General features: G+C 48.2%; 2 protein-coding genes across 2 annotated transcripts in view; both read left to right on the top strand.

Annotated features, from left to right (window-relative positions):
* Positions 1–16,810, top strand: part of LOC137547406 (3 beta-hydroxysteroid dehydrogenase/Delta 5-->4-isomerase type 1-like) — a 28,755-nt gene extending 11,945 nt beyond the window's left edge. The window contains exon 3 of the mRNA XM_068270976.1: positions 14,413–16,810. Within this exon, the coding sequence (XP_068127077.1) occupies positions 14,413–15,224 (812 nt within the window). The 3' untranslated portion in view covers positions 15,225–16,810. The remainder of the gene's footprint in view (positions 1–14,412) is intronic.
* A 392-nt stretch (positions 16,811–17,202) lies between these two features.
* The window catches only part of PLA1A (phospholipase A1 member A), a 59,976-nt gene continuing 53,709 nt past the window's right edge, over positions 17,203–23,469 (top strand). The window contains exon 1 of the mRNA XM_068270975.1: positions 17,203–19,546. Within this exon, the coding sequence (XP_068127076.1) occupies positions 19,477–19,546 (70 nt within the window). The 5' untranslated portion in view covers positions 17,203–19,476. The remainder of the gene's footprint in view (positions 19,547–23,469) is intronic.

Raw genomic sequence — 23,469 nt, 5'->3', positions numbered from 1 at the left:
TTGGCTTCACCCTAAATTGGCCCTAGACTATGATGCATACACTACATGATACATACATAGACATATGACTATGGTAGGGACTAGATTGTGAGCTCCTCTGAGGGACAGTTACTGACAAGACAATATACTCTGTACAGCGCTGCGTAATATGTCAGCGCTATATAAATACTTAAAATAAATAAATAAATTCCCTGGCTGTCCTGCTGATCCTCTGTCTCTAATTCTTTAAGACATATAACCCCTGAACAAGCATGCAGATCAGATGTCTATGGCTAATCATACAAGATTAGCTGCATGCTTGTTTCAGGTGTGTGATTTAGACCCTGCTGACCAGAAAGATCAGCAGGGCTGCCAGGCAACTGGCATTGTTTAACAGGAAATACATATTGGCAGCTTTAAGTTTTCCCTGGGGGAAAAAAAGTGCCAACCTAGCACCTCTGGGTGTCAAAGCCTTATCATGCTGGCGTTCCCTTAACCCTCAGGGTCATACAGGCCAGTGCTTCATTTGCAGCAATTTGTTTTCACAAATGTCTAACATTTTTGCTGTACTGCTGATCATGTGCTCATATTTCCACTGGTGTAGGAGCAGGGAATGCAACAAGGCTGACAAAATGTGGCCATACTTCTGGAGGAGCCTGTCGAAGGCCCAGAGATTCACAGCAGGGAGCAGAGCATGCTAGAGAGGCGACACCTGTCTGGCCAGCACGATCCTCCCTCCTCCCCTGATCAGCATCCTGTCTCCATGGCCCCTGTCGTAGCTGCCAACTTGACCTGCTGGCATGTAACCGGGGCCGGATTTAGGCCAAGGCCGCCTAGGCCGTGGCCTAGGGCACCACAGGAGCAAGAGCAGCAAAGCAGCAGGCTAAACTGGTGCAGCTCTCTGTGCACGCTTGCATTGTGGCGGGCAGCTATGGACTTGGGCAGCATTGGAGATAGAGGGGAAGAGGAAGCTTCTGCACTGGAGATGAATGGAGAAATGAGTGACACTGATGGCTGCTGCGATGTGAAGGCGAGCTGGCTACCTATACTGAAGGAGGGGGGGGGGGGAGTGGAGGAGGGATTGAGAGGGAGTCATCTGGCTACCTATATGGGAGGGAAAGGGGGAGGGGTCATTTTTCTACCTATACTGGGGGGAGGGGTCATCAGGCTACCTATACTAGAGGGAAGGGGGGAGGGGTCATCTCGCTAACTATACTGAAGGAGGGCAACGGGTGACAGTGGCCTTGGGCGATAAAGAGTAAAAATCCGGCCCTGCATGTAACGTCAAATTTTATGTGTAGGTGGGAGACAGTAATGCAGCCTCCAGAGGAGGTCAGAGGAGGTCCTACGCTGATCAGCTAGAGGGGACAGTGTGGCAGCAGGACAGCTGCATTGGCGTATCCAGACGGGGGTTCTGGATGTATGGAACACCTCCCTGAGACTCCTGTACCTTTAAAAAAAATTCCCTGAAATCGCTGAAGCAGGCAAGCTGGTAAATATACAGAGGCTTGCCTGCAGGGTCTGTGGGAAAAACTCAGCTCTTTCCGTATTGTAAAGACTGCATGTAGACAGCTACATAAGGTATGTCACAGGTAGTGTTGGGCGAACAGTGTTCGCCACTGTTCGGGTTCTGCAGAACATCACCCTGTTCGGGTGATGTTCGAGTTCGGCCGAACACCTGACGGTGCTCGGCCAAACCGTTCGGCCACATGGCCGAACTAAGAGCGCATGGCCGAACGTTCCCGTTCGGCTAGCGCTGTGATTGGCCGAACGGGTCACGTGGTTCGGGCCCGAATGCGCTCTGATTGGCCGAACGGTCACGTGGTTCGGGTAAATAAATACCCGAACCACGTCATATCTCCGCCATTTCTCTGTGGGTTTAGCTTTGGGTAGGCAGGCAGGGTAGTTCGCTCTCCAGCCACGCTAGCCAGGGTCCCCCCCCAGTCATTGTGTGTCGCTGCTGGGAACAGTAGTACACCGCTCTCTCAGCCACACTATATATATAGCATTGTTTACTGCCACTGTGTACCTCGCTCAGCCACGCTATATATAGCATTGTGTTTTCTGACACTCTGTGTACACGGCTTAGCCTGGCTATATAGCATTGTGTGTACTGCCACTGTGCACCTCGCTCAGCCACGCTATATATAGCATTGTGTTTTCTGACACTCTGTGTACACGGCTTAGCCTGGCTATATAGCATTGTGTGTACTGCCACTGTGCACCTCGCTCAGCCACGCTATATATAGCATTGTGTTTTCTGACACTCTGTGTACACGGCTTAGCCTGACTATATAGCATTGTGTGTACTGCCACTGTGCACCTCGCTCAGCCACGCTATATATAGCATTGTGTTTTCTGACACTCTGTGTACACGGCTTAGCCTGACTATATAGCATTGTGTGTACTGCCACTGTGCACCTCGCTCAGCCACGCTATATATAGCATTGTGTTTACTGCCACTCTGTGTACACCGCTCAGCCAGACTATATACCATTGTTTACTGACACTCTGTGTACACCGCTCAGCCAGACTATATACCATTGTTTACTGACACTCTGTGTACACGGCTCAGCCTGACTATATAGCATTGTGTGTACTGCCACTGTGCACCTCGCTCAGCCACGCTATATATAGCATTGTGTTTACTGCCACTCTGATTACACGGCTTAGCCTGACTATATAGCATTGTGTGTACTGCCACTGTGCACCTCGCTCAGCCACGCTATATATAGCATTGTGTTTACTGCCACTCTGTGTACACCGCTCAGCCAGACTATATACCATTGTTTACTGACACTCTGTGTACACCGCTCAGCCAGACTATATACCATTGTTTACTGACACTCTGTGTACACGGCTCAGCCTGACTATATAGCATTGTGTGTACTGCCACTGTGCACCTCGCTCAGCCACGCTATATATAGCATTGTGTTTTCTGACACTCTGTGTACACGGCTTAGCCTGACTATATAGCATTGTGTGTACTGCCACTGTGCACCTCGCTCAGCCACGCTATATATAGCATTGTGTTTACTGCCACTCTGTGTACACCGCTCAGCCAGACTATATACCATTGTTTACTGACACTCTGTGTACACCGCTCAGCCAGACTATATACCATTGTTTACTGCCACTCTGTGTACACCGCTCAGCCAGACTATATACCATTGTTTACTGACACTCTGTGTACACGGCTCAGCCTGACTATATAGCATTGTGTGTACTGCCACTGTGCACCTCGCTCAGCCACGCTATATATAGCATTGTGTTTTCTGACACTCTGTGTACACGGCTCAGCCTGACTATATAGCATTGTGTGTACTGCCACTGTGCACCTCGCTCAGCCACGCTATATATAGCATTGTGTTTTCTGACACTCTGTGTACACGGCTTAGCCTGACTATATAGCATTGTGTGTACTGCCACTGTGTACCTCGCTCAGCCACGCTATATATAGCATTGTTTACTGACACTCTGTGTACACGGGTCAGCCAGACTATATAGCATTGTGTGTACTGCCACTCTGTGTACACGGCTCAGCCAGACTATATATCATTGTGTGTACTGCCACTCTGTGTACACCGCTCAGCCAGACTATATAGCATTGTGTGTACTGCCACTCTGTGTACACCGCTCAGCCAGACTATATAGCATTGTGTTTACTTCCACTCTGTGTCTGCTGGGCCTGGGAACAGTAGGACACCGCTCACCTGCCACTGTATAGCATTGTGCTCTGTGTCGCTGCTGGGAATAGTGGTACACCGCTCACCCGCCACTGTATAGCATTGTGCTCTGTGTCGCTGCTGGGAATAGTGGTACTGTATAGCATTTCTGTACTGCCACTGTACTGCTGCCAGTCAGCGTGTACTGTAAGGATAAGTGAAATGAGGAAGAAATCCGGTGAAAGAGGAAGGGGCAAGGGAAGAGGTGTTTCCCCTGACGGTTCACGTACAGGCCACAGGGGAGCACCCAAGAAAACCCACTCAATACCGCCCATGTTGTCCAGGACAACAACCCTCACAGATCCAAAAGAACAGGACCAGATAATTACTTGGATGACCTCTCAAGCGTCCAGCAGTGGGTTAAGCAGCACCAGCACATCACGCACGAGGTCCGAGTCCTCAGCCAGTTACAAGGAGCCAGTGGGCACAAAGCTGACACAACCGGCAGCGACACCACGCACACAACTGCCAGATAACCAGTCCGATGAATTACCTCAGGACACAATGGGGTATTCGCAGGAGCTATTCCCAGCCCAACAAACTTCCACCTTTCAAAGGTCAATGGAGGAACAGCCAGAAATGTTGTGCCCGGATTCACAACCATTAACTGTGGGAAATGCACCGCGCACTGAAATACAAGGCGAGTCCGAGGAGGACTCGGAAACCCAAATCCCAGAGCAAGTTGGGCAGGAGGGGTTGCAATTGCAGGAGGTCGGCCGACAAGATCTGGAAGACGACGTTGGAGTGAGCTGCGCAGAGGTTGTTCCGGGGAGCTCTACTCCACGGCGGCGGCCCCCCACAATGACATATGACGAGTTTGAGGAGATGGAAGAGGAGGGTATGGACAATGTGGACATAGACCCAGATTTTGTTTGTGAACGAGAACATCGCCGTCGTAGCAGCAGCACAGATGAGTCTGTTGAAGAACCCACTGCTGCACGAGTTCGCCTTGTGCCACAAGGTAGGCGGCGCGCAATTTCAGGCACCACAAGCGTGGAAGTTCAAGTGAGAGGCAAAAGAGGAGCAAACAGAAATCGCCAGCAAGGAGGCAGGTGCTCCAAAGTCTGGGCTTTCTTTGAAGACTGCACTGAGGATGTTACCATGGCGATTTGCAAGGTGTGCAAGACCCGCCTGAGCAGGGGGAAAAGTATTAACAACCTCTCCACCACCAGCATGAGCCGCCACATGCTATCCAAACATCCCACTCTGTGGGCAAACGCGGCAGGACAGGGTACCAGCAACACTGCCTCCCTTGGGTTCACTAGACTCACCACCAGACCCGCCTCAGCAGCAGCAGTAGCCCAGCCATTGCGTGGTTCACAACATTCACAAACATCAGACGACGCTGACACTGTCACTTTCCGGAGTAGTGCTCTTGAGGTCTCCCAGTGTTCATCAAACACAACAACCAACAGCCCTTCCGTGTGCAGCGCTACGGTTCAGTTGTCTGTGTCGGAGATGTTTGAGCGCAAGAGGAAATTGCCAGCAAATGACCCCCGGGCCGTAGCAGTAACAGCCAGCATAGCCAAGCTTCTGGCCTGCGAAATGCTGCCATATCGAGTGGTGGAGACAAACAGCTTCAAGGGCATGATGTCAGTGGCCATCCCACGTTACGTGGTTCCCAGCCGCTACCACTTTGCGCGCTCTGTAGTGCCTGAGTTGCATGAGCACGTGGTCAGCAAAATAACCCGAAGCTTGAAGAATGCCGTTGCCTGCAAGGTTCACCTCACCACTGACACTTGGACGAGTGCGTTCGGACAGGGTCGATACATCTCCCTTACCGCGCACTGGGTGAACCTTGTGGAGCCTGGCAGCGATTCCTCACCTGCTACGGCGCGGGTGTTGCCCACGCCGCAAACAGCTGCACCGCCGTCCCTCCCACTGGATAACAACAGCAGCACCTACCTCTCTGACTCCTTCTCCTCCAACGCATCTCAAAGCTGTACCTCATCCGGAAACGCTAACCCAGCAGCAGTAGGATCGTGGAAGCAGTGCAGCACAGCTGTTGGCATGCGTCAGCAAGCGTTGCTGAAGCTGATCTGCCTTGGGGATAAGCAGCACACAGGGGAGGAAATTTGGAAGGGAATAAAGGAACAGACGGATTTGTGGCTGGCACCGCTGGACCTGAAACCGGGCATGGTTGTGTGTGATAATGGGAGTAATCTCATTCGCGCTTTAAGGTTGGCTAAGCTGACACACATCCCTTGCCTGGCGCACGTGATGAACCTAGTAGTTCAGCGGTTCCTGAGGACATACCCAGGCGTGGCCGATCTTCTGTTGAAGGTGCGTCGAGTGGCCAAACATTGTAGAACTTCCAGTACTGCTTCGGGGGCACTCGCCAAGATGCAGGAGCGCTTCAATCTCCCCCACCATCGCTTGCTGTGTGATGTCCCTACGCGCTGGAATTCTACGCTGCACATGCTAGCACGCTTTTGTGAGCAGAAGAGTGCAGTGGTCCAGTACATGACGGCGCAGTACCGAGGCGCATCCGGACAGCTGCCAAGCTTCTGTGGATCCGATTGGGCCAACATGTTGGACCTCTGCCAAGTCCTCCAAAATTTTGAGCAATCCACGTTGCTTGTGAGCAGTGACAACTCTTCAGTCAGCATTACCATACCACTGCTGTGTTTACTGAAGAGGTCAATGTTGAAAATCAAGGAAACAGCTGTCATGATGCAACTGGGGGAATCTGAAGGAGAAAACGATCAGCGTGATGGTACCAACATCAGGCCATCTGCCTCAGGGAACGCTGGCCCCAGCAGCTATGACGAAGAAGAGGAGGAGGAGGAACAGCTGGAGTTGGAGCAGGAATTTCATGCCACCACTGACGAGGGCCAGAGCGGTGCACGTTGGACTTCCACAATTCAGCGCGAATGGTCAGCAGAAGCAGACCAGGAGGAAGGTGACGACTATGATGCATCACAACAACTATCACAACGCTCACAAGAGGATGATGAGGATTCTGGTGGGACTCTGGCACACATGGCTCAATTCATGCTAGACTGCATTGAACGCGACCCACGCATTGTGCGCATTCTGGACAACACCAATTACTGGGTTTATACACTTCTGGATCCACGGTACAAACACAATGTTCCAAAACTGCTTGAAGAAAGAGTCAGACAGGTCAAAATGGAAGAATACCAGCAGGCCCTTGTGGAGACTTTAGAGAGGAGATTGACATCCTCCCCCTCCTCTAGCCAGTTGTACGCCGACAGACTGACTTCCGCAAACCCAGGACGACCAGGAGGGCAGCAAACAACGCAAGCCGCAGCTAGTGCCCAAAAGGGAATGGTATCGGCAGTGTCCTTGGAGTGGGAAAATTTTCTGACACCCATGCAGCAGCAGCCCACTGAACAGCAAGCGTGCAGATCCACCTCCAACACCGATCGCCTGGAGAAGATGGTCAAGGACTACATGTCAGATGACGTAGCTGTGTCGAACAATCCATCTGCACCCTTCAACTATTGGGTATCGAAGCTAGACACCTGGCACGAACTGGCAATGTACGCAATAGAGGTGCTGGCTTGCCCGGCAGCCAGCGTTATGTCGGAACGCTGTTTCAGTGCTGCCGGAGGCATCGTCACAGATCGGCGTATCCGCCTCTCCACAGAAAATGCAGACCGTCTGACTCAAATTAAAATGAATCAATCCTGGATTGGAAATGACTACGCAACACTCCAGGACCCCAACCAAGTAACATGACCAATGAACATCTGGGATGGTGTAGCGTTTCCGGTCCCTGTTTATTGAACCTCTCATCTGTATTACATTTATGACTGCATGGCGGCAAAAAGCATTGCTGCTATATCCGCACGCTTTTTGTCCTCATGCAAGGCCTGGGTTGTTGTGTCTCAAAAAGCATGGCCTTCTCCTCCTGCGCCTGCTCCTGTTCCATCACGTGTGCTGCTGCTGCTGCTGGGTTAGCGTTGCCGGTCCCTGTTTATGGAACCTCTTATCTTTATTACATTTATGACTGCATGGCGGTACAAAGCATGCTATCCGCACGCTTCTTGTCCTCATGCAAGGCCTGGGTTGTTGTGTCTCACAAAGCGTGGCCTTCTCCTCCTGCGCCTCCTCCTGTTCCATCACGTCTGCTGCTGCTGGGTTAGCGTTGCCGCGTGGTCCCTGTTTATTGAACCACTTATCTTTATTACATTTATGACTGCATGGCGGTACCTCATGCAAGGCCTGGGTTGTTGTGTCTCACAAAGCGTGGCCTTCTCCTCCTGCGCCTCCTCCTGTTCCATCACGTCTGCTGCTGCTGGGTTAGCGTTGCCGCGTGGTCCCTGTTTATTGAACCACTTATCTTTATTACATTTATGACTGCATGGCGGTACCTCATGCAAGGCCTGGGTTGTTGTGTCTCACAAAGCGTGGCCTTCTCCTCCTGCGCCTCCTCCTGTTCCATCACGTCTGCTGCTGCTGGGTTAGCGTTGCCGCGTGGTCCCTGTTTATTGAACCACTTATCTTTATTACATTTATGACTGCATGGCGGTACCTCATGCAAGGCCTGGGTTGTTGTGTCTCACAAAGCGTGGCCTTCTCCTCCTGCGCCTCCTCCTGTTCCATCACGTCTGCTGCTGCTGGGTTAGCGTTGCCGCGTGGTCCCTGTTTATTGAACCACTTATCTTTATTACATTTATGACTGCATGGCGGTACCTCATGCAAGGCCTGGGTTGTTGTGTCTCACAAAGAGTGGCCTTCTCCTCCTGCGCCTCCTCCTGTTCCATCACGTCTGCTGCTGCTGGGTTAGCGTTGCCGCGTGGTCCCTGTTTATTGAACCACTTATCTTTATTACATTTATGACTGCATGGCGGTACCTCATGCAAGGCCTGGGTTGTTGTGTCTCACAAAGCGTGGCCTTCTCCTCCTGCGCCTCCTCCTGTTCCATCACGTCTGCTGCTGCTGGGTTAGCGTTGCCGCGTGGTCCCTGTTTATTGAACCACTTATCTTTATTACATTTATGACTGCATGGCGGTACCTCATGCAAGGCCTGGGTTGTTGTGTCTCACAAAGCGTGGCCTTCTCCTCCTGCGCCTCCTCCTGTTCCATCACGTCTGCTGCTGCTGGGTTAGCGTTGCCGCGTGGTCCCTGTTTATTGAACCACTTATCTTTATTACATTTATGACTGCATGGCGGTACAAAGCATGCTATCCGCACGCTTCTTGTCCTCATGCAAGGCCTGGGTTGTTGTGTCTCACAAAGCGTGGCCTTCTCCTCCTGCGCCACCCTCCTCCTGTTCCATCACGTGTGCTGCTGCTGGGTTAGCATTACCGGTCCCTTTTCCTGGAACCTCTTATATGTATTACATTTATGACTGCATGCCGACAAAAAGCATGTTACCTGTGCAAAGAAAACAGACATTTCCCGCATTTAAAAGACAGTTTTCCCTTTGAAACTTTAAAATCGATTTTCTCAAAAACTATAAGCTCTTTTTGCTAAATTTTTTTTTCCTCTTGTACCCACTCCCAAGGTGCACATACCCTGTAAATTTGGGGTATGTAGCATGTAAGGAGGCTTTACAAAGCACAAAAGTTCGGGTCCCCATTGACTTCCATTATGTTCGGAGTTCGGGTCGAACACCCGAACATCGCGGCCATGTTCGGCCTGTTCGGCCCGAACCCGAACATCTAGATGTTCGCCCAACACTAGTCACAGGTTGAAAAGTTTTTGACAGTCCCTAAACTCCAGGAGGGCTGCCTGCAGTTGTGTGAGAGGCTGACCATCCCTTACATTCTCCACACCCCTATGGACGGTATACCTATATCATTCCCCTATTCCCACAATCCTCCCCACTATGTTGTTCATGTTTTGTTTTTGCTTTGGCAATGCTAAATGTATTTGGTCCTGCCAATAAAGCTTTTTTGGATTTGGCTGGCAGGGACAGGAGACACATTACAGGCAAGTAGCCTCTGTGTGATGTGGGACTGCAATACAGATAGCTATCTGCTCTATCTCAGTCTCTCCACTCCACCTGGGGGGCAATCTCCCCCAGGCCTACTTTCATTCAGTGATTTAGGGCTGGTGTCTGGTGTATTCAGGTTTGTTGTTGTAAGGCAATGCAAAATCATAGTCCCCAACCGTCCCGTTTTCGTCAGGACTTGCACGATTTGGGAGGGCTCTCCCGCTATCCCGCTATGACCCCCCAGTGTCCCGGCTGGCTGGGGGGTCAGACGCAGGGGCGGACTGTTTGCGCAGGAAGGGAGGCAGCCAGTGAAAGGGAGCTGGTGGCAAAGCGGCGGAGAAGGGGGGAAGTCTCCCCCCCTTCCCTCACCTTGGGGCTCCCTTTCCTGTCTCTCTTTTCCGGATTAATGTCTCTCTCTCCGATGGCGCAGCGGCTGACAGCGGGCGGGGAGGACTTACCGATGTTACGCAGCCGAAGGAGAGAGCTGTGATCTGTGCGCCGCAAGTCTGGTCTACTCAAGACCAGACTAGAGGCGCACAGATCACAGCTCCCTCTGCCGGCTGGAAGGACATCGGTAAGTCCTCTCCGCCCGCTATCACTCTGCCGCTGAGCCATCGGAGGGGACACATTGATCCGGAAGGGAGAGCCAGGAAAGGGAGCACCAAGGTGAGTTAAGGGGGGGGGGGACTTCCCGCCTTCTCCGCCGCTTTGCCACCAGCTCCCTTTCACTGGCTGCCTCCCTTCCTGGGGGCACCTATACACCTGGCTATACTGGGGACACCAATACACCTGGCTACATATACTGGGGGCACCTATACACCTGGCTGCATATACTGGGGGCACCTATACACCTGGCTGCATATACTGGGGGCACCTATACACCTGGCTGCATATACTGGGGAGACCTATACACCTGGCTGCATATACTGGGGAGACCTATACACCTAGCTACATATACTGGGGAGACCTATACACCTAGCTATATATACTGGGGAGACCTATACATCTGGCTGCATATACTGGGGAGACCTATACACCTGGCTGCATATACTGGGGAGACCTATACACCTGGCTGCATATACTGGGGACACCTATACACCTAGCTATATATACTGGGGAGACCTATACACCTGGCTGCATATACTGGGGAGACCTATACACCTGGCTATATATACTGGGGACACCTATACACCTGGCTGCATATACTGGGGAGACCTATACACCTGGCTGCATATACTGGGGACACCTATACACCTGGCTGCATATACTGGGGAGACCTATACACCTAGCTATATATACTGGGGAGACCTATACATCTGGCTGCATATACTGGGGAGACCTATACACCTGGCTGCATATACTGGGGAGACCTATACACCTGGCTGCATATACTGGGGACACCTATACACCTGGCTGCATATACTGGGGACACATACACCTGGCTGCATATACTGGGGACACCTATACACCTGGCTGCATATACTGGGGAGACCTATACACCTAGCTATATATACTGGGGAGACCTATACATCTGGCTGCATATACTGGGGAGACCTATACACCTGGCTACATCTACTGGGGACACCTATACACCTGGCTACATATACTGTGGAGATACTTTAAATTGATATATTACTAATTTTAAATTGTTAATATGAAGGAAAATGAACCAGGATAGAAAGGACCAGTGTGGTTTGAATTATAAAACCACATATTTTTCTTAGGAAATCTTTATGGTATGCGTGACTAGGGTTGTGACGGGGGCGTGATAAGGGGTGTGGCAGGGGCGTGGCTTAAGTGTCCCTCTTTCTCATCTCAAAATGTTGGGAGGTATGGCAAAATACTAGGCTAGCTGATAAAACTGCAATTAAAGGGCAGGCAAGCTGGTATATATACACAGCATGATGCAGAGCTTGCCTGGAGGGTCCGTGGGCAAAAATCTGTCTCTCCCCTATGTCATAATGACTGCATCTTGTTAAACAAGGTGAACATCTTTTGACAGTCCCTAGAATGCAGGAGGGCTGCTTTCTGACTTGTGTGAGAGACTGGCAGGGACAGGAGTCCTATTACAGGCAAGTAGCCTCTGTGTGATGTGGGACTGCAATACAGATAATGCTCCATCTCAGGCTATTCTCAATTTCTCTCCACTCCTCTTCTCTCTGGGCTAGTGCACGCCGAAATCACAATAGCAATCGCTAGCAATTAGTGAGTGCGATTTTCAGAGCGATTTCTGAATGAATCACTCAAAAAAAATGCTACATGCGGTATACCTGCGATTTTGAAAAAAATCACAACGCTGCTGTGGGAACACCCACATAGGGTAACATTAGCCAAGCGCTTTTCAAATCAATGTTGATTTGAAAAACGCTCAGAAGCCCTCTTGGTGTGCACCAGCCCTCCCTCATTCACCTTTGTTTCCCTCTTCCCCTAGTGCTGGCTGACTGTGTCTTCTTGTCATACAGGAAAGCTAAATAAAAGTGCAATCCTGGTGAGGCAAAATATTATTATTTAGTATTTATATAGCGCCGCCATCTTCCGCAGATGCATATATCCCTGCATCATATGGCTATCGCTTGCGCTATGTGACACTATGTAGCATATTCCACTGAATTGTCCAAACTAAGTCTATCTCCCGTTCCTCTCTTGGGGAGTTGTTCCAGCGCTGTCCCCCGTTCACATTTGCTGCTACCAGAAGCCCTCAGAAACACTCGTGTCCTTGAGTACTTCCGAAGATAGGCAGCTCCGTAATACGCCAGCACACTTTTGTGCATGGGCAGTATGGAGCCACCTGTATTCGGAAGCACTCGGGGACATAAGTGCTTCTGGACCTTTCAGGAATCCCCCCCTTAAAAATCCTGCATTTGCCCCTGAGCTGAGTGACAGACCAATAATAGGGCAAGGAAACCTGGGTGCCACTATGCTGTCCATGTCATCTCCATAGCACCTTGACAGATTTATTGTCATGGCCTGTTAAATTTGTATGCCTTTCTCCCATTTACTGGCTGTGCCATTTGGATAGCGGAGATTTATCTTTAATACTTATACACAGCAGATGTACTGCTCATTTTAACCTATAGCGGCAGCGGAGATGTAGTGTAAGTCTGCTTTCACCACAGGGGGCAGGATAGCTGCGGCAAAGCTGTGGAGGGACTCTGCTTCCACCACAGGGGGCAGGATAGCAGCGGCAAAGTTGTGGAGGGACTCTGCTTTCACCACAGGGGGCAGGATAGCTGCGGCAAAGCTGTGGAGGGACTCTGCTTCCACCACAGGGGGCAGGATAGCAGCGGCAAAGCTGTGGAGGGACTCTGCTTCCACCACAGGGGGCAGGATAGCAGCGGCAAAGCTGTGGAGGGACTCTGCTTCCACCACAGGGGGCAGGATAGCAGCGGCAAAGTTGTGGAGGGACTCTGCTTCCACCACAGGGGGCAGGATAGCAGCGGCAAAGCTGTGGAGGGACTCTGCTTCCACCACAGGGGGCAGGATAGCGGCGGCAAAGTTGTGGAGGGACTCTGCTTCCACCACAGGGGGCAGGATAGCAGCGGCAAAGCTGTGGAGGGACTCTGCTTCCACCACAGGGGGCAGGATAGCTGCGGCAAAGTTGTGGTGGGACTTGACTAGATGGTGCAGGCGGTAAATAGGAGAGTTGCACACAAACTTAATAGACCATGCCTATAAATCTGTCAAGCTGCTAAAATGACATGGACAGCATAGTGGCACCCAGGTTTCCTTGTCCTATTATTGGTCAGTCACTCAGCTGTCCTGCTGCCACACTGTCCCCTCTAGCGTGGGACCTCCTGTGACCTCCACTGGAGGCTGCATTACCGTCTGCCGGAGGTGGAGGGAAGGTTAGTGTGTGGTGAGGATAAGATAGGCCAATAGTCGAATATCAGTATTTCTACCGATATACTACTAGTCTTGCTCCCCCCTTAGCAGTCCATGACCAATTGGTCGCAGACTGCTCTCTTCCTGGTTGGGAGACTTTGGCAGTCTTCAGAAGCACTCAGGGTTCCGAACACAGTCCGCTCCGTACTGCGCACACGCGAGAGCTCCCTCTCTCGAGCACTCACATATGCGCAGTACAGAGCCGCCGGTCTTCGGGAGCCCGAGTGCTTCCAAAGACTGCCAAAGTCTCCCGCGCCAGGAGATTCAAACTGGGGAGCCTGCAGGAGAACGAGGAGACCGCCAGTAGAGCGGGAAGCCTCTATAGGACTCAGAGCCTTCTCTCTTCTTAGGTAAGTATCTGTTTTTTCTTTCAATTTACGCTTCATAGTCACTTTAATCCTTTTCTAACTGAATGGGGGGATAAGAGGGAACATCGCTGCAAGCCCGCCTCTTCCTGTCTGAGGGAATGGGAGGATAAGAGGGAACATCGCTGCAAGCCCGCCTCTTCCTGTCTGAGGGAATGGGAGGATAAGAGGGAACATCACTGCAAGCCCGCCTCTTCCTGTCTGAAAATTTTACTTTAGCCAAAAGTCGAAATTTTCAAGCAGTGATTACGAAGACCAGGGAGAACCAGGAGAGGAACGGACAACGCACAGATGTGTGTGGATTTAGCATGAACTTACCTCTGTGCTTTCCTTAGGTAGCTTTGCTCAGAGTCAGGTGTCCTTTAATGATCTTTAGGAAGACATACAGGTGGGCAGTTTGAAATGATGAGAAGTTGGTTCCTCGTATAATTGATTATAGCTCCACCTGTCTTTTGACGTCTACCATTGCCAAAATTACTGCATAAGCTTTTATTTTCAGGATTACAGGTTTTGGGTAGAAGTTTTCATTGATATTGTGTGTTTGGCTTTGCAGGAACTGAGCAGCTGTTGAAGGCTTGTCGGCAGAACAACGTGCAGTATTTCATCTACACCAGCAGTATAGAGGCGGTGGGACCCAACAAACGAGGGGACCCTGTTATGAATGGAACAGAAGAAACAGTCTATAACAGTAAGTTGGGCTTCTGCTACGGACACAGCAAGAGCCTGGCAGAGAAGATAGTTTTGGAGGCCAATGGTTCGCAGCTCCAAAATGGAGAAAAGTTGATCACTTGTTCGCTCCGGCCTACATACATCTATGGGGAGGGATCTCAGTTTCTTCAGATTCACCTAGACCAGGCCATCCTCAACGATGGCGTCTTTCATCGCATCTCCAAGAAAGAAGCCTTGACTAATCCGGTTTATCTCGGCAATGTTGCCTGGGCCCACCTGTTGGCTGCTCGAGCCTTGATGGATCCAGAGAAAGCCAAGAAGATGGCTGGGAATTTCTACTATGTTACTGATGACACTCCTCACATGAGCTACTCAGACCTGAACCACGCACTGGGCAAGGATCTGGGCCTCGGGGTGGAGAAAAGTCTGGCCATGCCATTTCCTGTGCTCTATTTTGTGGCTTCCTTGATGGAGCTGGTCAGTTTCCTTCTGCGACCGCTCCTTAGATTTGTGCCACCGTTCACCAGACACCTGCTGATCCTCTTGAACACCACGTTCACCTTCTCCTACAAGAGCCTCGAGAGGGATGTGGGGTACCAGCCACGGTACAGCTGGAATGAAGCCCAAAAGAAGACCACTGCCTGGATTTCCTCCGTGATTCCAGAACGGAAGCAACACTTAAAAAAGAACAAATGAGAATCGATGGAAACCAGAGATCTTCTCCAAACAGCATCCAAATACAGTCCTGGTGTTTGAGTCTTGACTCTTCCACTATTGTCAGACTCTGTATACCACTAGCCAGACTGAAAAAACGCCATCAATGTATTACACCCGGTTGTTGTAGTTTCTCGGAAAATGATAGAACTCTGCCACAGATTGGGAATTTATATGCTTTACGGTTGCCCATATGTTGCCCGTATGTCACCACAACTTTTCCAGGAGGCCATGATGCAGAGGAACAACACATTCCTGATGTTTGAGGCCTGAACCAAGGTAACAAATGCAGATAGGATTGCTGTGTTCCACCAAAAGTGAAAACAAAGCCAATGTTTTAGTTTTGGAGTCACGAGTAGTGATGATGGTAATCCACTAATTTCGCCCATACGTAATTACAATTTGGACATTCGACTGATTTTGTGTAATTCCTTCCTAATTTCACATAATGTTTGCATAATTTTGTGCCAACTTTCGCGATCAATAGCAAACCCCCCATACATGCTATGATCACCAGAATTGCTGCATATGTTAAAGGGAGTCTGAAGGGAAAATACAAATAAAAAACATATACTCACCTAAGGCGAGAGAAGGCTCTGGGCCCTATAGAGCCTTACCATTCACCTTCCGGTCTCCACATTCCCCGCAGGCTCCCCCGTTAGCATTCCTCAACCGTTTGGTTGTGGACTGCTCTCTTCTGTGTTGGGTGGGCTTCAGCAGTCTTCAGAATCACTCGGGATTCCATAGACTTCCAGCTCCGTACTGCACACATGCGAGTGCCCTCGCTGGTGCACTCGCGCATGCACAGTACAGAGCCGCCGGTCTTCGGGAGTCCAAGATTCTAAAGGAGGAGCCTGCGAGGGAACGAGGAGACCGGCAAGAGCACAGGACGGCTCTATAGGACCCAGAGCCTTCCCTCTCTTTAGGTATCTGTTTTTTATTTTTATAATCACTTTAGGGAGAAGGGTGGGAACAAGACAAACATTATTTTTCAAAAAGACCTTGAAGTTTTTGAGAAAACTGATTTCAAAAAATGCAAAGGGAAAATAGTTTTTAAACTCAGAAAACTATTTTTCCTTTACATTTCCTTTTGAAATGATGTGATGATAACATGTATGGGAGCATTGATACTAACCGGTAAACTCTGCACTAAAATTACATGAAAATTATGCAAAATTACAGTTTCTGATTACATTTACAAAGAAAATTAATTATGAATTTACCCAAAACTTTGCATTACGATTTTGCATCGTAATTTCGATTCACAATGCGAAATTACGATTGTGCGAAATTTGTGCTTATCACTTGTCACCAGATCCCTTTTTTCAAGGCAGTGGATACACAGAGAGAATATCCGATTGTTATCTCCTACTTTGACAAAAGGGGACCTGGAGACCCCAAAACTTTGGCTTTGTTTTTGATGGAAAAAAAGTCCTCTCTGCATTTTTTACCTGACTGTTGGAGTTGTTGAACTTTGACTGTTGGACTGTCCAGTTTTTCTGTGCAATGAAAAGCATTTGCCCTCTGCAGTGTGTTCTGTCTATAAAAAAAGTTTAATGAAAGAACAATGAGAAGGGGTTTCTTATTACAGGCAGGGTTGAGGGATTAGAGGCAGGGACGTAACTAGACTTAAGGTAGCCATACACTGGTCGATTTGCCATCAGATTCGACCAACAGATAGATCGCCCTCTGATCGAATCTGATCAGATAGGGATCGTGAATTGATTTCAGCCTGCAACCGTTCACAATCTGTGGTGGTGTTGCCGCCGCAACCCCCCCCCCCCCCCCCTGCATACATTACCTGCTCCTGCCGGCGCGACTCCCCCGGTCTCCGCTGTCTTCTTCTCCGCTCTGGTCTGGTCTCCGGGTCCGGCAGGCTTCACTTCTTCCTGTCTGGGGGAAGTTTAAACAATAGAGCGCCCTCTACTGTTTAAACTTCCTGCCACGACAAGAAGAAGTGAAGCCTGCCGGACCCGGGGACCAGCGTGGAGAAGAAGACAGCGGAGACCTGTGGAGTCGCGGCGGCGGAGCAGGAAATGTATTGCAGCTGTATTGCGTCGGTCGTCGGGCACTCGACCGCCACTAGCGATGCGCTCCCTACCCGCAGGCGATCGACGAAAGTTTCCCGCACGGAGCGATCAACGGGACCGATCTATTTCGGGACAAAATCGAAATTTAGCGTTCATGTTAACGATTTGACAGCAGATTCGATCCCAGTAATCGAATCTGCTGTCGATCGGCTGGGAATCGGCCTAGTGTAAGGCCAGCTTTAATAGGGCCCCCTGCAAAAAAAAATAATCTAACTTATTGACATAGAGGTGCTGTAGACATGTCACACCCCTGCTGACTCATAGCCTATCACAGCTTCAGACTAACTGGAAGCGGAGGAGTGAGCAGGCACTAGGAGTTTTCTGAGAATCTGGGAACTGACGCCGCACCTATTTTCCTCTTTCAGGTTGCTATAACTACAATGTTTAAACTTTTTGCTCACAACGCTGTCCTATGAAAAAAAGTTAATACAGTTTGGGGACTGTTGTGTGTCTGCGGTGAGTGTTGGATGGATGTGGTTAATCCTCTAAGTTTGGGGACTGTTGTCTGACTGTGGAGAGTGTTGGTTGTGGTTATTCCTCTAAGTTTGGGGACTGTTGTGTGACTGCGGAGAGTGTTGGATGGTTAATCCTCTAAGTTTGGGGACTGTTGTGTGACTGCGGAGAGTGTTGGATGTGGTTATTCCTCTAAGTTTGGGGACTGTTGTGTGGCTGCAGAGAGTGTTGGATGTGGTTATTCCTCTAAGTTTGGGGACTGTTGTGTGCCTGCGGAGAGTGTTGGATGGTTAATCCTCTAAGTTTGGAGACTGTTGTGTGACTGCAGAGAGTGTTGGATGGTTAATCCTCTAAATTTGGGGATTGTTGTGTGACTGCGGAGAGTGTTGGATGTGGTTATTCCTCTAAGTTTGGGGACTGTAGCGTGACTGCGGAGAGTGTTGGATGTGGTTATTTATCTAAGTTTGGGGACTGTTGTGTGACTGCGGAGAGTGCTGGATATGGTTATTCCTCTAAGTTTGGGGACTGTTGTGTGACTGCGGAGAGTGCTGGATATGGTTATTCCTCTAAGTTTGGGGACTGTTGTGTGACTGCGGAGAGTGCTGGATGTGGTTATTACTCTAAGTTTGGGGACTGTTGTGTGACTGTGGAGAGTGTTGGATGTGGTTATTACTCTAAGTTTGGGGACTGTTGTGTGACTGTGGAGAGTGTTGGATGTGGTTATTACTCTAAGTTTGGGGACTGTTGTGTGACTGCGGAGAGTGTTGGATGTGGTTATTCCTCTAAGTTTGGGGACTGTTGTGTGACTGCGGAGAGTGTTGGATGTGGTTATTCCTCTAAGTTTGGGGACTGTTGTCTGACTGCGGAGAGTGTTGGATGTGGTTATTCCTCTAAGTTTGGGGACTGTTGTCTGACTGCGGAGAGTGTTGGATGTGGTTAATCCTCTCAGTTTGGGGACTGTTGTGTGCCTGCGGAGAGTGTTGGATGTGGTTATTCCTCTAAGTTTGGGGACTGTTGTCTGACTGCGGAGAGTGTTGGATGTGGTTAATCCTCTCAGTTTGGGGACTGTTGTGTGCCTGCGGAGAGTGTTGGATGTGGTTATTCCTCTCAGTTTGGGGACTGTTGTGTGACTGCGGAGAGTGTTGGATGTGGTTAATCCTCTAAGTTTGGGGACTGTTGTGTTACTGCGGAGAGTGTTGGATGGTTAATCCTCTAAGTTTGGGGACTGTTGTGTTACTGCGGAGAGTGTTGGATGGTTAATCCTCTAAGTTTGGGGACTGTTGTCTGACTGCGGAGAGTGCTGGATGTGGTTAATCCTTCTCTCAGACATGCAGATTGGTGAGAGCGGCGGAGAGGACATCGGGTTCTTCTCCCTCACAGACCGCCATTGTCACACGCTGCCCCCCTTTCTGCTGCCCCAACCAATCAGGGGGGCTTCAGCCTGGAAAACAAGCTGCATCTCTGGAAGGATGGACGTTTCCTGAGACCGGGTGACACAGCAGCACCCGAGGACAACACGAGCCCTTTGTCAGGAGAGGAGGGAGGGTCCGCTGGGTCCTGGCTAATCATTCATCCCAGTGCTGGGGACAGGCAGATGCCATCAGAGCCCACTCACACAGACACTCTGTAACCTGCTCACTGCCACCCAGGGGGTCATCCCAAGGGTCACGGGGTCACCTGTGAATACCAGAATGCCCAGGCGAAGCATGGCAGGCCACGGGCTGGTCCTGATTATTGTCCTACTTACCTCTGCATGGTCAGGTGAGTCATTATCCTGTTATCAGGACCTGCTAAGCAAATACCGCCCAAAGAACAGGACCCCCAGAGCTTATTTTATCATTACAGGGCACCTGAAGTGAGAGTGATATGGAGGCTGCCATATTTATTTCCTTTTAAGCAATACCAGTTGCCTGGCTGTCCTGCTGATCCTCTGCCTCTAATACGTTTAGCCATAGCCCCTGAACAAGCATGCAGCAGATCAGGCGTTTCTGACATTATTGTCAGATCTGGCAAGATTAGCTGCATGCTTGTTTCTGGTGTGATTTAGACACTGCGGCAGCCAAATAAGTCAGCAGGGCTGCCAGGCAACTGGTATTGTTTAACAGGAAATAAATATGGCAGCCTCCATGTCTCTCTCACTTCAGTTATCCTTTAAATTACTTATTTTTCTTATTATTATTAATATTATACATTTCTATAGCAATGACATCTCCTGCAGGATAGTTACTTATTAACGTGCAGGACAGCTGCTTATACAGGTCAGATAAAAGTCATTTGAAAAGAATGAATGACAAATTAATATGTTTGCATCGAACGCCCTCTAAAAATACCCAGAAATGATGATTCTCGGTGATGCTGAACAACCCAACTTGTTTCACACCTTGTCAATAAACTGCCTTTTAAACTAACAGCGAGAAAGGAAATACACGAAATTACTTTGGTAGTACTTTTTCTACTACTGTCAGTACTTTTTAAAGGGAATCTGAAGTGAAAATAAACTTATGATATAATGATTTGTATGAGTAGAACTGCTAGGAAATAAAACATTATTAGCACAGATATGAGTCTCATATTGTTTCCAGTACAGGAAGAGTTAAAGAGAACCAGAGACGAAGCACCCTCTTGTATTTTACCTTATAAATCAGTGGGAACATGACAGTAAACACCTAATCTGCCCTTTGTTTCATTGTTCTCTGTGTAATCTGACTGTTATCCCCTCTGATAAGAATCCCCGACTGAGCACTCAGTCTGGCTTCGCTACGGAAAGATTATAGCTGAGTCTGTCTTCTGTGGTGTCTTTTCAAGCCCAAGCCTGCCCCCTTGTGGCTCTGCTATAATGACTCAGCTATAATCATTCCCTGCAAAGCCAGACTGAATGCTCAGTCCAGGATTCTTATCACAGATGATAACAGACACTTTTAGCAGTGAAAATGAAACAGAGAGCAGGGTAAGTGTTTTCTCTAATGTTCTTACTGATATATATGGTAAAATACACAAGGGTACTTCATCTCTGGTTCCCTTTAAGAAACTTCAACTGTCTCTCATTGTTTCTTCTTTATTTATGTTTCTTTCTGCAGAGAAAAGTTCAAAGGGTCACTAGCCTGCTGTGTGAAATCATTTAAAATGCTGAGTGTATTGTGGAAACTGCAATTATTAGAGAATGATGCAATGTTATAAAAAAAAAAGCTATATACCTGAAAACAAAAATATGACACTATTTTCTTCGCGACTAATGTTCTATTAATTATCCGTATTACACAACCAATTCATTATATCATCAGGGTTTTTTTTTTCGCTTCAGTGTCTTTAATTGTGAAATGCTAAAAAATGAATTTAAAGAGATAAAAAAATGATCACCTGAGAGAAAGCTCATGAGAAAAAGGGAATTGCATATGGGCCATAGAAATGGTTACATAATTTCCCTCATAGGGCCTTTGAAAGGTAACAGGCCGGTGTATTTCACTCATTTTTCTCTCATTGTTTGGCTCTGATGAGAGTTCTGCAGCTGGCCTCTGCCGGAACGTTCTCTAGTCTTTCCGCTGGTGGAACAAGCGCTACAGCAAACAACCCAACATGACACTTCCGGTGAAGTACCTGTGCAACCATGTCATTTACAGCAATTGGGTTGGTGGCCTTCGTTGAGAATTGTTTGCAATCAGAAGGAATTGTTTAGGAATCGTTGTTGGTGGAAGTCGGTCGTTAGTCAACGATCTTTCTCTACCAATGACATTCGTGGATCGTGTGTATGCAGCTTGCGTTATGTCTAATCATACGGTCACCAATCTGCTTCTGTAATTATGTGAATCTCGACTCTGACAGAGATCTAACAGGAAACGTTTTCTGCTCTGTTTGGCCCATTGTGGGGAGGCCGGCAGCGCAGTGTCTCCAGGCATTGAGCAGAACACAGGCTCTCTGTCTTTCCATTCCTTGACAAACACACCAGCCGTCTGTGAGGTTCTTTATCAACGGGCTGGTCCCATCATTGTTTGCAAAAAATAAAGATATCATTATTTAAAAATGAAAAAGCACTAATAATCTCTCACTAACCTGATGCCAAGTACCCAAAGAAAGTAAAGAAGGGGGAATAAAGAAGAAGTAGAAAGCCAGACGGCGCTTCCTCTGCTCCTCAGAGACTTCTAAACCTAGTTGAGCCTCTCTCTGCCCTATTACTCCAGAAGGGCCCGTACGCAATTCACTTTTTCTCTTGAGTTGTCTCCTCTATGATATTTTAAAACTTGTCGTCAATAAATTGCCTTTTAAATCCCCAGCAAACAAAAAAATTGTTTCGATAGTTCTCTTTTACCTAGTTTTAGATACTTTTTCAATTGCAAAGTGCTGTGTAAATAGACGATGAAAAATTATCTCCTAAGTAGAGATGAGCGTAATGACTTAATTACGATTTCGCGAAATTTCGCGTAATTAGTGTAATTACGATTATGGCCGTAAGTACATAATCGTAATGAAGAAGGATTTAGCGAAATTCCGCGTAAGCGTAATTTTTCGCGTAATTCTCGCATTACAGTGGGTATCGCGAAATTACGTTTGCCTTGCATGCAACCGTTTGTAAGCGTCGTTACATAACGTAATTTCGCGATAGTTCATATTACTGTAAGCGTTAATTTTCGCGTCGTTTTCGCGTTACGCATATAAAATTTGCCATGTAGTGGTATTTCGCATCAAAATTCGCCATGCAGACGAAAACGCGCAAAAAAAATAAGCTAAATTTCGTGAAAATTAAGCGAACCCGAAAATGGAATTTTCGCATCGAAAATGCCTTTGGCGAAAATTCGCGAGCAACCCTGCTAACAAGTAATTACGAAATTCGCGAAATTACGAGGAAATGCGAAATTACGTTATGGTTTAATGCGAAATTACGTTATGAACGAAACGCGAAATTACGCGCTGAAAATTACGCTTACGGTATTTTCAATTACGATTTTAATGGCAATTACGCTACCATAATTTCGCATCGTAATAGCAAATTTCACATGCGTAATTATAGTAACGCGAAATTTCGAAAATTTCAGCTCAACACTAAGAGAAAAAGTTAATTGCACATGGGCCCTTGTCATAAAACACCTTTTAACCACTTCACCTCAAAGGGTTTTCCCCCTTAAAAAAACAGCGCAATTTTCACCCGTCAGCACTCCTTCCATTAATTCGCCTATAACTTTATTACTACTTATCACAACGAAACTATCTATATCTTGTTTTTTTTTCACCACCAATTAGGCTTTCTTTGGCAGGGAACTTTTTGCTAAGAATTATTTTTGCACCAAGAAAATACTCAAATTAATTTTGATGGTACTTTTTCACCAACGTTTGAGTACTTTTTAAGTTGTAAAATGTTGAAAAGTTATTTTAAAGATAAGATGAAAAATTATCTCCTAGGTGATAACTCAGGAGAAAATGTTAATTGCATATGGGCCAAAGGTCCATATGCAATTCACTTTCTCCTAAGTTTTCTCCTAGGGGATAATTTATCATCTTATCTTTAAAATAACTTTTCAACATTTTACAACTTAAAAAGTACTCAAATGTTGGTGAAAAAGTACCATCAACATTATTTTCAGTGTTTTCTTGTTCGCTGGGGGTTCAAAAGGTGTTTAATTGTCACAGGGGAACCAAACTTTCTATATTGCAGAGAAGCAATTGTCTCTGGTTATTTGTTGTCTGAATTTGAG

This window comes from Hyperolius riggenbachi, chromosome 2 (assembly GCF_040937935.1).
Source record: "Hyperolius riggenbachi isolate aHypRig1 chromosome 2, aHypRig1.pri, whole genome shotgun sequence".
Classification (NCBI taxonomy): Eukaryota; Metazoa; Chordata; class Amphibia; order Anura; family Hyperoliidae; genus Hyperolius; species Hyperolius riggenbachi.
Note: the sequence above shows the minus strand (reverse complement) of the source record. Positions and strands in the feature narration are given on the sequence as shown.